At 37.0% G+C, this 13469-nt stretch overlaps 1 protein-coding gene across 1 annotated transcript in view; it reads right to left on the reverse strand.

Annotated features, from left to right (window-relative positions):
* LOC120525386 (G-protein coupled receptor family C group 6 member A-like) overlaps positions 1-13469 on the reverse strand; it is a 37257-nt gene that overhangs the window by 18667 nt on the left and 5121 nt on the right. Inside the window, exon 3 of the mRNA XM_039747624.1 lies at positions 4851-5684. Coding sequence (XP_039603558.1) covers positions 4851-5684 — 834 coding nt within the window. The remainder of the gene's footprint in view (positions 1-4850; positions 5685-13469) is intronic.

Here is a 13469-nt window from a genome sequence, read left to right on the forward strand (position 1 = left end):
CAAGCTATGCACATACGTTCATGAGGGAAATCCAGAAAGTTAACCAAGCACAAATGTCTTTTGGATATGGTAAGAAGACTGAGACTTCCTAAGAAAAAACTCACTCAAACAGAACCTGTGCTAAAATTGTACTCATGGGTTCTATTGCCGTGAGCACAGCAGTGATAACCACTGCATCACCATGTCTCCTTCAGTGAAATATCATACCACAAATGAGGTAGACTGGGGAGTAGTGTAAATAAACTGAGGCTCTTTAAGATCTTACAATATATTAAGCACTAGCAGAATACCCGCGCTTCGCAGCGGAGAAGTAGTGTTTTAAAGAAGGTACGAAAAAGAAAAGGAAAAATTTCAAAAATAACGTAACATGATTGTTAATGTAATTGTTTTGTCATTGATATGAGTGTTGTTCTCATATCTATCTATCTATCTATCTATCTATCTATCTATCTATCTATCTATCTTTGTTCTCATATCTATCTATATATATATATATCTATCTATCTATATATATATCTCTATCTATCTATCTATCTATCTATCTATCTATCTATCTATCTCTATCTATCTATATATATCTCTATCTATCTATATATATATAGCAGAATACCAGCCATGAGAAGTAGTGTGTTAAAAAAGGTACGAAAAAGAAAAGGAAAAATTTTAAAACTAACGTAACATGGTTGTTAATGTAATTGTTTTGTCATTGATATGAGTGTTGTTCTCATATCTATCTATATATATATTTCTCTATCTATCTATATATATATATACCCGCGCTTGGCAGCGGAGAAGTAGTGTGTTAAAGAAGGAAAGAGAAAGAAAAGGAAACATTTTAAAAATAATGTAACATGATTGTCAAAGTAATTGTTTTGTGTATTTGGTGGCAGCGTCACAAAGTTATTTTCGGCAGCTGCATCAGAAAATGTACCACGACGTCTGACACGCCTCCTTTTACTGTTTTCTCACAGCTTGGATTGCTGCTGTCATATATACACACACACACACACACACACACACACACACACACACACACACACACACACACACACATACATACATACATACATACATACATACATATATATATATATTTATATACATATATACATATCTACATATCTATATACATATCTACATATACACACACTCGCACATACATACCTATCTACATCATATATACACACACATACATACATACACACACACAAATTATATACATGTGTGTATGTATGTATGTATGTATGTATGTGTGTGTGTGTGTGTGTGTGTGTGTGTGTGTGTGTGTGTGTGTGTGTGTATATATACACATACATATACTTGTGTGTATGTTTGTATGTGTCTATATGTGTGTGTATAGGTTTGGTCACTGAGTGCAAGGGAAAAATAATAAATTATAGTCTATAAGTTATTAAACAGTAAAAGTTAACGTTTTAAGAAGTACAGGTACATTGAAATTACATTTTCTATGTGAACATTCAAATTTGTGCCTCTGGTAATGTGCCTTACCGGCATTTAAAGAAAATTAGTTTTGTGTCCTCTGCAGTGTTAAGAGAGAAAGGCTTTGGTTTGGGATAAAAGGAAAAAAGGTGTAAAGAAAGGAAAGTTGCCTTTTTCTTTTATATAGTATAAAAAATACCCGAGCTTCGCAGCGGAGAAGTAGCGTGTTAAAGAAGCAATGAAAAGAAAAGGAAACATTTTGAAAATAATGTAACCTGATTGTCAATGTAATTGTTTTGTCACTGTTGTGAGTGTTGAGTGTTGTTGTCATATATATATATATATATATATATATATATATATATATATATATATATATATATATATATATATATATATATATATATATATATATATATATATATATATTTACACACACACACATAAACATATATATATATACATATCTATACATATACACATATATACATACATATATATATCTACATATATACACACACATATATACACACACATACATACATACACACACATATATACACAGAAATACATATATATATATATACATACATACACACACACATATATAAGCATATATATACATATACATACATATCTACATATATACACACACAGCTATTTCGTATCAGTGCAATACGCTGTTTGTTAAAACGGTTGACTCCCGCTCTTACGCAATAACAAATCAAATCATTCAGTTGTCTTTGCTCATATGTCATTTTAGAGCTGGACACCTGGCATCTTTTTTTGGCCACAAGTTCGTTTCTGTTTGGTGTGAGGTTCTGTGTTGTGGAGATTCTCAGGATGGATTGCAGGTGCTCATCAGTGAGGCGACTCCTGTGTGCTGTTTTGTTAGTCTTTATCACTGAGAAGAGCTTCTCACACAGATATGTGCTACCAAACATGCACAAGGTTCGAGCCGCATGTAGACGGACTTTTTGTTCTTCAAAGTCACCAAAGCGCCGTGCAAACTCAGTGCGCAATAACTCTAGCCGCAATAACTTGCAGCATCAAAGGTAGACTTGATTAACGTGGTAAGTGTTGGCAAGGCAGCTGAAGCGCTGCATTATGGGATCTGTAGTTTATTGTGTTACCAGGCTTCATATACCGGGCTTTAATAACAATAATACAGTATATAAAATGATCTCGGGCGGATATAATTACGCCGGGCGGATGTGGCCCGCCCTTGAGTTTGACACATATGGACTAAATAGAACTTGAAAAGATATATTTTTTCAAATGTGATCGCGCAATTCAGATAGAGTTGACGCAAGACTACAGCCTGCATGCCTCAATGAGTCATCCTCCCCTCGCTCTTACTTTTTTACCGTTCATCTAATGAATACACTGAGTATGGCTTTACCAAAACAATCATTGATGGCAAATAAAGTATCTATTATTCGAGTATGTAGAGCGGGATATATATATATACATATATATATATACCCGCGTATTGCAGCGGAGAAGTAGTGTGTTAAAAAGTTATGAAAAAGAAAAGGGAACATTTTAAAAATAACGTAACATGACTGTCAATATACAGTATTTGTTTTGTGAGTGTTACTGAGTGTTGCTGTCATCAAGGATTTGATTATCATTATTTCTTTCAATCAGGTTCGTATTTGTAGGATGTGTTGTGTTCAAGTTACATTCCGTGTTTGTCAATCGTTGTAAAGATGACAGGTTTCATTCATCGATTCGTTTCTTACTGCATCAATAAACAGCTCGTCTTCTTCTTTATCTGAGACCTGACACACTGCATGCACGGGTTTTTTTTACACTGTCTTCCTTTAGCGGGACATTGACTTTTCCACCGTGTGCTTTGTTTCCGCAGTAGCTGGATTTATGAATATGCTTATCAGGCGCTTCATATTTTTGCTGCCTTTTCAATTGTGTAATTCGGTTTTGTTCAGTGCTCTTTGGAACTGTTGCTTTTATCTGTGCACTGCGTCAGTTCACGTGAGCCACTCGGTGTACTTGCATCGAAGGTTCCCAGCTGTGCTGGTGCCATCTCGTGCTATGTCCATGGCTGTATTTAATGTTACCTTAGTCCTGGCACTTAAAACTTTCTCTCGTAGTTTCGCTGAGTTTGTGCCAAACACCACATTGACCATCTCATCTTCCTCTGCATAAGCACAGTCCTTCACCCGTGAATATTTAGTGGGAGTTTGCTATTGGATTGCGCTGACGGACGGCCTTATATGGGCAGGCACTAAATTACAAACGCCAGCGGCAGCCTGTCTATGAACTTAATTTAAAGTGTAGGTTTACATCGTGCTTTGTTTCCGAAGTAGCAGAACTCATCAATATGGTTGTATATGTCACTCGCTCGCTTCTTATTGTTTCGCTGCCTTCTCAATTATATGTTTTCTTCAGCGCTTTTTTGAGGTCTTCCTGATTTTCTATGTGCTGCGTGATTACGTGGGAGGCGTGATGATGTCATACGAAACTCCGCCCCCACGGCGTTGAAGCTCATCTCCATTACAGTAAATGGAGAAAAACTGCTTCCAGTTATGACCATTACGCGTAGAATTTCGATATAAAACCTGCCCAACTTTTGTAAGGAAGCTGTAAGGAATGAACCTGCCAAATTTCAGCCTTCCACCCACACGGGAAGTTGGAGAATTAGTGATGAGTCAGTGAGTGAGTGAGTGAGTGAGTGAGTGAGTGAGTGAGGGCTTTGCCTTTTATTAGTGTAGATCATTAGTAAAATTCATCATACAGCAAATGTATTATGCCATTGCAGACATTTTTTTAATCAGTGATGCTCATGTTATATGAGAATATCTCCTTTGGATTATATTTTTACTTTATATCTTCTTTTTTTGAATTTTAAACACTGCTCAAAATGTATCTGTTTGGAAGTCATATTTTATGCCTCAAACATCCTATTACTCTTCTTTTGAATTAATAACTTTATTCAATGTGGGCACATCTGAGGACTAACTTGTGGTCTTTGACCAGGAATGTGGTATCAACCAGAGGCGAGAGCTGATGCTGTCATTAACTGTCTTGTCTATTCCCTCTGAAATTCAGACAAGAGGGCCTAGGGGATGGACTGGCAATGCTCCCATCACTCCCATAAGTCCTACCCCTTCCAGGCTGAAGCATATAAAAGAGACCATCCCAGGAATGGAAGAGTTTCACTCGTAACCTGAACTCTCAGGACAGAGCTACCTCTTAGACCCAAAGAGAAAGGATTGCTGCTTAAGTGCATGATTTATGGTCTAGCGCAACCGAGGGCCTTTTTATTTTCTTGCCTTTTGTTTATATTTAGTTGTTTACAACTCTACGTGTCACTCTGTTCCATAAATAATTGATTCAGTTGACTTTAGAATGTGGAATGCAATGGAATTGGATAGGTTTTTACATACCTGCCATGGAGCAAAATTGAAATTTTGGTCACAAGCTTCTGTATCACAGTTCAGAAGTTCATGGATTGCTTGAGCAATTGCTGTTACAGCTAAGTATACGCTGTATGTTATTTCAAAGTCAATTTGACTTGCAAGTGGTTCTTGAAAATCTTTCAGAAGTTGTATCTTACTGCAGTCCATTGTGTAATTTTGAAATTGGCATTTTTTTGCATTGCTTAAAAAATCTGGAGATCCTTTTCCAAAACATGAATGCTGTACTGCAATATATTCTTCTAAAAAGCAATTGTCAGGATCAGGATTTTCAAGTATATTTCCAAGATATTCCTGAAAACCAGGAATTATGCCTTTCTTCAGAGATAAACCAAATATTTGGCCAACAGTAGTGATGTTGTCCATTCTAGAGATCAGTGATGAAGTGGACCACGCTTCGCTGGCAATCCAGGTGTTGTTAGTCAGGTTTTGCTTCATGACTTCAGCAAATATATTTTTCACAGTTGATTCCATAGCAAAAATTAGAATTGCTTCTACATGAGAGTTCTTAATAGTGTCAACTATGTTATGTATTTCACTTTCAGTTTGTTCATTTTCTGAATCAGATACAGATTCTGTGAAGGGGATGCAAATGTTGTTCTCTGTTGCTAAGGAGATAAACTTGCTACTCCCATATTTACCATAGTCAGAGTTGCTGGAAATAACGCCAACACTAACAAAATGAAATGCTTTTACCATTTTGATCAAAGCATTTGCTTGATATTCATCACTTGGAACCACACGAATAAAGGTGGAATATCTTGTTTTATCACTGAGATCTCCATTTGTAGAACCAGGACTAATCTATAGAAAAAAGTAAGACAACGTTAGCATATTTTAACACTGATAGTGTTTTGTATTACTAATTGCTGCATCTAAGCAAAATCTAAATATTTAGTTTCTTTTAATATTGGAAATTTACTAATGAGAAATAAGATATGCAGTAAGCCTTATGACCTGCACTAGCATATGCAGCCTCTGCAAATTAAAGGTGACTGTAACATTTAATATCAATTGAAATTTACTTCACAAAAATGTTATTTTGATACTTCTGTTATATACTCAATACATGAACATTCTAATCCTGTTTAGAATTTATGAAAATCACAGCATATTCCAGCAATATAAGGTACAAGGAGGGAACAAACCTTGAACAGGTTGGTTGAATGTCAGAAGGCCGATCATTTGATTAAATTTAAAACACACATGTCAGTTATAAATACAGGGTGTCCCAAAAATGTATTCACACATTGAATGATTATAAATTCAATGTTTATTAAGACAACACTGTAACTGGTGTTGTTTATTTGAATTTGCTGCAGGAATCCAATATTCCACACACTCCCCATTTTTTTTGGGATAAAGAGCAGTTTTATTTCCAGCAACATGGTGCACCTCCCGACTACCATCATGATGTAAAAGCCTATCTTGATGAAATCTGTCAAACAGATGGACTGGGTGAAGAGGTAGCACTGTATAGCTCCTGTGTTATCAGACCTCACAGCAGTGGACTTTTTTTAATGAGGTCATGTCAAGGATAAGGTTTATTCCCTAAAACCAGCAACAATCTATGAATTGACAGCAGTCAATGAAAGAGACTGTGACTAAATACTAAATAAAACTCGTAATTTCTGGAAATCTACTGGTCCGCACTATCAGGAGTGCCTGGACCAGAACAGCCAGCATTTCGAACAACTTAAAATGATTCTGCATTTGTCTTCTTTAGCTTGAAATATAAATCCTAAATGCCTCTTTGATGTATAATCGTTCAAAGTATGTGTGTTCATTTTTGAGACAACCTGTACAGAAGCAATGTGCATCACTTACCAAAATAATGTGGAGATAAAGTCATATTAAAGAAATGAGAAAACACCATGGAATTTGAATATATAACTGACTATGTAATGTTAAATCGTTGAAAGTATTGGCACAAAACACAAGTAAGTTTCTGTTTCTGTATTTTCACACTGCACTGCTGATATAGTTAGCTCACCAAGAATGACAATATTGTTCTAATCAGTAACCAATCTGGTTATTATAATACGAATACATATAATTTCCATTAAGCTATAAAAGCTTTGAACAAAAAATTGACCTTGTTCTGAGTGGCAATTTCATTAGGTGCATTTACATTTTTATGTAACTGCCTGCTTACGTTAGGAAATACAATTTAAAGGTGGCTGGCTGCATTTGTATTTATTTATGCAGAGTGAGAATTGGTCCCAAGTAAATCATCAATAAGCCACAACTCACATAACATCAGAAGGGTTGCAGTCAGTCATTCAACTGTTGATTAAAACATGTGCACTGAAGAAGTTACTTTAGATTACACATTAGGGTTCATCTTTTTGTTTTTGCAGATGCAGCATTTTAGTCAACAAATCAATTCAGTTACTCTCTTCTCTGTGAAAAACAAGAAGGTGATTCACAATGACTGCAGAACAATAACACTCCCTGAGACTGTTACCAAAACAGACAGATGAAGACAATTCCTGCTGGTGACAGTGGAATCTTGAGATGTAATTATGGGATACTGATAAAAATAGAACAACATTTCAAAATATCTGAACATCATTGTGTGACCAATGAAAATGAGTCATATAGAAAGAGCATATTGTTAGTTTATTTACATTTATCAGGCATGAAGGCAGGATTGGATAGCATCGGAAAACAATGCAGTGAAATATAAATTAAAAAAACGAAAATTATCCAGGGGCGGCATGGTGGCGCAATTATAGTGCTGTTGCTTCGCAGTTAGGAGACCCGGATTCACTTCCAGGGTCCTCCCTGTGTGGAGTTTGCATGTTCTCCCCGTGTCTGCATTGGTTTCCTCCCACAGTCCAAAGATATATAGGTTAGGTGAATTGGCGATCCTAAATTGTCCTTAGTGTGTGCCCTGCGGTGTGCTGGCACCCTGCCTGAGGTTTGTTTCCTGTGTTGGCTCGGATTGGCTCCAGCAGACCCCCGTAACCCTGTAGTTAGGATATAGTGGGTTGGATAATGGATGGACGAAAATTATCCAGAGCACTTAGGAAATAATGAAATATATATATATATATTGTAGCGCATGTGCATCTGACATAACCACTACCACTCCAGGGCACTAGGGGGCATGTTTGCTGCTAGTAACATCACCCTTTTCCCTCTGTGGTCCCTCTGCTATAAAAACGAGACACTGCCAGTATGGTGCATATCACTCAGGAGAGAGCAGACTGATGATTGAAGCTGCTACCTGAAATTGAAGCACCTGAAAAAGACTGAAGAACCCTCTTTTTTAATTTTTAGTTAATCATCTTTTTTTTTTTTTTTGCTTTGTTGAACATGCCATTGAGAACCGGCTTTTCTTTAAGGACTGTATAAATTTTAAAAGGGGTGATCTGGTAGGTGCTCGAACACTTTGTTTGTGACCATATATATATATATATAATAGGAGGTTCACCCCCTACTCACTTTGTTCGCCAAACCCCCACTCTACGCGTCAGCCACTTCACGTATCTGCCGCTCACATTGTGAAGTGGGGGGCTGAATGCATCCCAAGGAGAAGCGGTCGCTACTCTGAAACCTCCTCTTTAATGGTGATACAATGGGAAACAAATACAGGTTTTTTTTTTTACCTCCTCTTTGCTCGATCAACTACTGGCTTGCTGCTGCTGCTGCTGTGCTGCATGATCTATATCTCACACAGTGCTTTGAATATTTAAAAGCCTGTACAGAAGCTGTCCTACTCTCTGTCTTTTATTTCCAGCTGCAGTGTGGTTGAATCTCTTGGCACAAAGTCTCGTCTCGCAGGACGTGAATTTTTAATATTTTTTAGTTTATAATTTGAAAATGTAATAAGAATCTAAAAATCTAACAACATCACATTAAAGTTCAATAAATTCTGAAAAGAATAATACCAAACATATATATGTAGGTTTTAAAATAAGCCCGATTTAAGGTGTGGCACAAAAGTCACATAAAAATGTCACATAACGTGCACTTTTAGGCTTAGGATTTTTTATATATAGGGTAGATATAGAGAGAAAGATAAAATGAAGTGAAGATCTATGATACTGGTTGCATATTTATAGATAGAAATCCACAAAGGGAGAAAATGAATTACATATCCTAAAACGGTCTTTTATTCCTGAGCTTTTAACACCTATCAGGTATCATTATCAGAGGAAAATGACTAAAGGGTTTAATAACCAGGAATGTGTTTTCATAGACCAAGTGAGTTTTCATAATGTGTTAAAGTTATCTATACTAATAAAAGGCAAAGCCCTCACTCACTCACTCACTCACTCACTCACTCACTCACTCACTCACTGACTCATCAGTAATTCTCCAACTTCCCGTGTAGGTAGAAGGCTGAAATTTGGCAGGCTCATTCCTTACAGCTTACTTACAAAAGTTGGGCAGGTTTCATTTCGAAATTCTACCCCTAATGGTCATAACTGGAAGGTATTTTTCTCCATTAACTGTAATAGAGTTGAGCTGGAAAGACGTGGGGGGCGGAGTTTCGTGTGACATCATCACGCCTCCCACGTAATCACGTGAACTGACTGTCAATGCAGTGCGTAGAAAACCAGGAAGACCTCCAAAAAGCGCTTAAGAAAACATGCATTATATAATTGAGAAGGCAGCGAAACAATAAGAAGCGAGTGAGTGACATATACTACCATATTCATGAGTGCTGCTACCTCGGAAAGAAAGCAAGGTGTAAACCTAAACTTTAAATTAAGTTCATAGACAGGCTACCGCTGGCGTTTCACATGCCCACAGGTAATGCGGGATACAAGTTTAATGAGAGGACGAGGATATAAACGAGTTTTGATCACTTTGTAACTAAGTTAAAATTGTAGGTGAAGGGGTGTGCTTATGCAAATTCCGAGACTGTGTTTGTGGGGATTGACAGTTAAGGCGGGTGGGGGAGTCACGTCATCATCTCCCCTCCCATTCATCTCATTTCGCTCTGAGCTGAGCTCCGCGGCTAATGCCGTCTTCCGAAGCAACTTCGTCAGACTGCCACCAAATACTCACAGAAAAATCCACAAGTTAATACACACGCTGTCTCTAGAGTTTCTACACACTGAATCCTCCAGGCACTACTTACAAAAGGTCACATTGACAATCGTGTTACGTTATTTTTAAAATCTTTCCTTTTCTTAGCACAAGCACAGCTGAGAAGCTTCGATGCATGTGCTCCATAACGTTAAAAATAATACATTTAATCACACTTTGCATTACAAGCAAAGGGGAGCTTTTGTCAATGCATGATTTCCTGGTACACGGATTACATTGATCAGCGCATCCCGATTCATTTTACCCTCGCACCACCTTAGTTTGAGAAGAAGTATGAAAAATATGAGGTTAACACAGAAAAACAGATCACCAATTCAAGCTTTATGAATAATCGATTCGCCATCAATAATTGTTTTGGTAAAGCCATCCTCCTTCCATTTTATAATTTTTCCGCCACTAGCCATGATTAAATGAACGGTAAAAAGTAAGAGCAAAGCGAGGTGACTTATTTAGGCAGGCATATATATGACAGCAACACTCATGACAATGTCAATCATGTTACGTTATTATTAAAATGTTTCCTTTTCTTTTTCATTACTTCTTTAACACACTACTTTTTGCTATATATATATATGAATGACCTCCAAAGAGCGCTGAGACTTTTGATATCATGATCGTGTCTGCAAAAACTGGGGTCTCCTGCCCAGCAAAAGTCGAGCAGCCAGCGCGCGTGCATAGCTGTGCCGGCCTTTGAGACGCTGACTGCGCTTCTGCCTTAAGTCAAAGTGAACACTTTTAATTTTTTTCATCCTCCCCCTGCGCTATAGCCCAGACAAGTGCAAACACGGGACCCCTTTTCTACACCACGGCAAAATAATATTAAGGCGATTCACACTTTCTTTTGCACGTATCACGATTATGAGGTCCTCAGCTCGGATTATGAAGACACGCACAGGAGTGGAGGACTGACAGTGCCATCACAGCCGATTAATGGCGGGACGTCTCACCTGTCTACACAAGACCCACCGCGACTGTCCCCAAAAGGCGATCATAACGTCAGCGAACACATCTCTCTATACTATATAAAAGAAAAAGGCAACTTTCCTTTCTTTACACCTTTTTCCTTTTATCCCAAACCAAAGCCTTTCTCTCTTAACACTGCAGAGGACACAAAACTAATTTTCTTTAAATGCCGGTAAGGCACATTACCAGAGGCACAAATTTGAACGTTCATATAGAAAATGTAATTTCAATGTACCTGTACTTCTTAAAACGTTAATGTTTTACTGTTTAATAACTTATAGACTATAATTTATTATTTTTCCCTTGCACTCAGTGACCAAACCTATACACACACATATAGACACATACAAACATACACACAAGTATATGTATGTGTATATATATACACACACACACACACACACACACATACATACATAAATACATACACACATATATATAATTTGTGTGTGTGTATGTATGTATGTGTGTGTATGTATATATGATGTAGATAGGTATGGATATATATATATGTGTATATGTAGATATGTATATAGATATGTAGATATGAAGATATGTATGTGTATATATGTATATATATATATAGATATGTATTTATGTATGTATGTATGTATGTGTGTGTGTGTGTGTGTGTGTGTGTATATATGACAGCAGCAATCCAAGCTGTGAGAAAACAGTAAAAAGGAGGCGTGTCAGACGTCGTGGTACATTTTCTGATGCAGCTAGACGAAAATAACTTTGTGACGCTGCCACCAAATACATAAAACAATTACTTTGACAATCATGTTACATTATTTTTTAAAATGTTTCCTTTTCTTTTTCATAACTTCTTTAACACATGACATCGCGCTGATGCTGGTATTTTGCTATATATATATATATATATATATATCACAGCGACACTCATAACAGTGACAAAACAATTACATTGACAATCATGTTACGTTATTTTCAAAATGTTTCCTTTTCTTTCTCTTTCCTTCTTTAACACACTACTTCTCCGCTGCCAAGCGCGGGTATATATATATATAGATAGATACAGATATATATATATATAGATAGATATGAGAACAACATATATATAGATAGATAGATAGATAGATAGATAGATATATATATATATATATATAGAGATATATAGATAGATATGAGAACAACACTCATATCAATGACAAAACAATTACATTAACAACCATGTTACGTTATTTTTAAAATTTTTCCTTTTCTTTTTCGTACCTTCTTTAACACACTACTTCTCCGCTGCGAAGCGCGGGTATTCTGCTAGTCTATACTAATAAAAGGCAAAGCCCTCACTGACTGACTGACTCACTCACTCACTCACTGACTGACTCATCACTAATTATCCAACTTCACGTGTAGGTAGGAGGCTGAAATTTGGTAGGTTCATTCCTTACAGCTTACTTACAAAAGTTAGGCAGGTTTCATTTCGAAATTCTATGCGTAACCGTCATACCTGGAACCTACTTATGTACATATATACGGCCATAGCCTGCAGCTCGGTCGCCGTGTGAGGTGGAGTTGCGTCCCTCATCGTCACACCTCCTATGTAATTGAGTGCCTGCCCATATGTCCATCAGCAGCAATCCAATAGACATGCTCCCGCTAAATATTAACTGGTGAAGGGCTGTGCTTATGCAAACGAAGATGAGATGGTCAGGTAAAGCCATGGACATCGCAAGATCGCACAAGAGAGCGGCTCACGTGAGCTGACTGTGAACGCAGTACGTAGAGAACAAGGAAGAGCTCCAAAGAGAGCTGAAAAAAAAACGAATTAGACAATTGAGAAGGCAGCAAAAGAATATGAAGCGAGTGACTCATACAAGCATATTCATAAGTGCAGCTACTGCGGAAACAAAGCACAGTGTAAACCGTAAGTTTAAATTAAGTTTATAGACACGCTGCTGCTGGCGTTTGTCATGCCTAAGATGAATACGATATTCGGGAGATACAAGTTTAATGAGAAGACGCGGGGTATAAATGAGACTTTGGATCACTTTGTAACGGAGTTAAAATTGCTGTAACAGAGTTAAACTTCCGGGTTAAGGACTGTGCTTATGCAAACGAATAGGAAAGCAAGGTGTAAAGCTTAACTTTAAATTAAGTTCATAGACACACTGCCGCTGGCGTTTGTCATGCCTAAGACGAATACGATATACGCGAGATACAAGTGAAGGACTGTGCTTATGCAAACAAATAGAAAGCAAATGTTATGTTATTTTTAAAATGTTTCCTTTTCTTTTTCATAACTTCTTTAACACACTTCTTCTCCGCTGCGGGTATTTTGCTAGTTTTATAATAATTTAAACTATTTCTTTTTTTAGTGAAGCATGATGCAAATGCTTTATTTTTACATTTTCCTAGCCCTAATTTTGTTCAATCAGAACATCTAGTGCATCGGCTTAACCTTTTTCTTCTTTACCAACCAATTAATATTAGTGTTTACTTCTGGCATTCTAATATTTCACTCCTGTCAAGGATGCTGTCATACGGAACACATCTCTTTATAACAGGTAAGTCTACTGTTGTCAGACGATCAGCCCT

Source organism: Polypterus senegalus, chromosome 3, assembly GCF_016835505.1.
Source record: "Polypterus senegalus isolate Bchr_013 chromosome 3, ASM1683550v1, whole genome shotgun sequence".
Taxonomy (NCBI): domain Eukaryota; kingdom Metazoa; phylum Chordata; class Cladistia; order Polypteriformes; family Polypteridae; genus Polypterus; species Polypterus senegalus.